The following is a 2,327-nucleotide window of genomic DNA, read 5'->3' as shown; positions in this document are numbered from 1 at the left end:
GGTGCCTAACATCTATAATAAAAAAAATATGTTTTTACCACGAAATCTGGCTCCAGGTAATGCCTCCAGGTCGAATTGCCATATTTCCTTGCCCAAACATTCTCCAGCTGCTGGAATCTTCTCATGAAGACATTCATTAGATCTATCTCTATGAACCCTCCAACGCTAAGCTGCTTCTTCAGTATGGCTCCCGTCAATTCTATGTAACTGGGGTATGGGCTAACAACCCAGTTGCTGCAGAAGAGATGCTAAGTAAGTGAGTTCTTTTAGTGATCCTTGTGTTCATGCTATTTTATTGGAAAAAGGTCATGAAAACTTACTTGTTTAACACTGCACCACTCATCTGCGAGAACACTAAATATAAGTGGGTGGCGTTTCCGGACGCCCTTTCAGACAGACGGTACTGCATAACGAATGGCGATCGTCCGGCAGGTCCGGGCACCACTCTCCTTTTCGGTGGCGGTGCAGATAGTGAATTTTCCTCTACCGGCTTGTTCAGATTGACACAGTCTGCCTCCACCTCTTCTCTAAAGTCCAAAAGCCCAGTTGCCACAGACCTTGTGCAGCTAACCGGTGATATGTCATGAACGATCTGCCGTTGTTGAGTTCCATCTAGACTTGCACTGGCTATGTGAAAAGGCGTTGATGGTGTTCCGAGGTTGGCTGAACCTGTTTCATAGCAGACACATAATTATTGTTCCTAATCTGTAAGAAAACAAGGTAAGTGGAACAAGCGCCTGTGATCTGGTGTGTAAGAAAGAAACAAGTACCTGGAGTGCTGGTTCCAAAGTCGCCTGCCCCGAAAAGGTCTCTGCGGGTGACATCCCGCATGGCAGCGATGCTAACCAGGCTTGGGCCCTTTGACTTGTTGCAAGGGGGCGTGATGACCCCTAAGTCAAATGATGGTGTCTCCTCAAGAAGCGGGTGTCCATCAGGGTAGTTCCATAGGTGGTTGTGGTGGTAATTAGGGTCTTGAGCGCAACAAACGGGGTATGTTGAAGCAACATCCGCAGCACCGACGACGTCGGATGTTGACAATCCTGGTACAATGTCCATTATTGATTTGTTTGTTGCAGCGGAACTCTCACCATTTTGCTTGCCTCCTGCGCTATATCTCTCCGCTTCTGTTATCAAGCTGTCTAGAGCGAGGTTTATGCTTGGCGAGTTTCCTTGAATGCGACAACCTCCTGGTGTGGCGGCAGAATTAATTGGTGCGACTGTTGAACTGACCATGTTTGTATTATCTTCTGAATCCGTGATATCCATGACATCTGAAGCCTCGCACTCAACCCGTACTTTCTTGGGTTTCTTGGCTGTCTTCTTGAAGCGTCGGGGGGAAACCTCAACGACTTCCGGCGATATGTTGCTGTTGCGCAGATCTCTCCTTGTGACTGGAGGTGTTGCGGCAGCATTGCTAGCTGCAGGTCCAGGTGAGTGTGTTATTGGGGATGCGCCGCGGCCCCCCGTGGAGTTGCCATTGTTACCTGCATAATTATTACAAAAGAGAACTCCTTTACAAAAAGTCGATCAAATACATATTCTGCAGACATGCTGAACGTGATAAGAAGAGAAATTTCATTTCATTACTGACTTGTGTCATTCCTCCTTGTCCTCATCTCGGCGTCTTGCCTCTCGATAATTGAGAAGAACGAAAAGAACTCGTCTCTCACCCTTTTCGCCTCCCTCTTGATTGTGTGTTGAGCTGAATTTTCAAGGCTATTTAGCGCATTGAAATGGCGGTGATTTTCCTCTTCCTTCTTCCTTGCAGTTGAAAGAAGCACTTCTTCGCACCTGGATGTGAACTTTGATATTTTTCCCAAGACAATATAAGATGCATGCACGGTGTAAACAATTTTTAACATGCAAAAAGGGTCAGATTCCTTGTTCATCGTGGCAATTTCCCAACCGTTTTGCGTGTCTGAATTTTTTGTGTCGTGCTATACCTCCTTTATGTCTATCGAACTGCAGCCCGACGCGACTGGGCGTCCGTGGGCCGAGCCCGTTGATGTGCCCACGGCAATCTTCCTGTTCATAGGGTTTCTATGGTAACAGACCTCTGTTTCCGCCCTTGGCTTTTGGTCATCATGGTTTAATCAAACACAAAAAAAATTGGTAAGAACGCTGCACTATGGCTGGGACGGGGGGTGTGAAAAAACTTGCATAGTTGGAAATCTCACCAGCAGCCTGCCATACACAACGGGGTAGTCTCCTTTGCGTGATTTGACATCCTTCTGAATTATTGTTTTCATAAGAGTGTAGGTGTACGCTTTCACCCTAGGCCGTACCGTGTGGTCGATGTTGTTCTCTGCAGCGTCTAGGTTATTGAC

At 46.9% G+C, this 2,327-nt stretch overlaps 1 protein-coding gene across 1 annotated transcript in view; it reads right to left on the bottom strand.

The window, feature by feature from the left end:
- Positions 1 to 1,985, bottom strand: part of LOC119339623 — a 3,275-nt gene extending 1,290 nt beyond the window's left edge. The window contains exons 1-4 of the mRNA XM_037611628.1: positions 1,592 to 1,985; positions 771 to 1,484; positions 321 to 669; positions 39 to 234 (exon numbers count right to left, since the gene is read on the bottom strand). Of these exons, the coding sequence (XP_037467525.1) occupies positions 39 to 234; positions 321 to 669; positions 771 to 1,484; positions 1,592 to 1,889 (1,557 nt within the window). The 5' untranslated portion in view covers positions 1,890 to 1,985. The remainder of the gene's footprint in view (positions 1 to 38; positions 235 to 320; positions 670 to 770; positions 1,485 to 1,591) is intronic.
- Positions 1,986 to 2,327: the final 342 nt, after the last annotated feature.

The sequence above is a fragment of the Triticum dicoccoides genome, chromosome 1A (genome assembly GCF_002162155.2).
Source record: "Triticum dicoccoides isolate Atlit2015 ecotype Zavitan chromosome 1A, WEW_v2.0, whole genome shotgun sequence".
Taxonomy (NCBI): domain Eukaryota; kingdom Viridiplantae; phylum Streptophyta; class Magnoliopsida; order Poales; family Poaceae; genus Triticum; species Triticum dicoccoides.
Note: the sequence above shows the minus strand (reverse complement) of the source record. Positions and strands in the feature narration are given on the sequence as shown.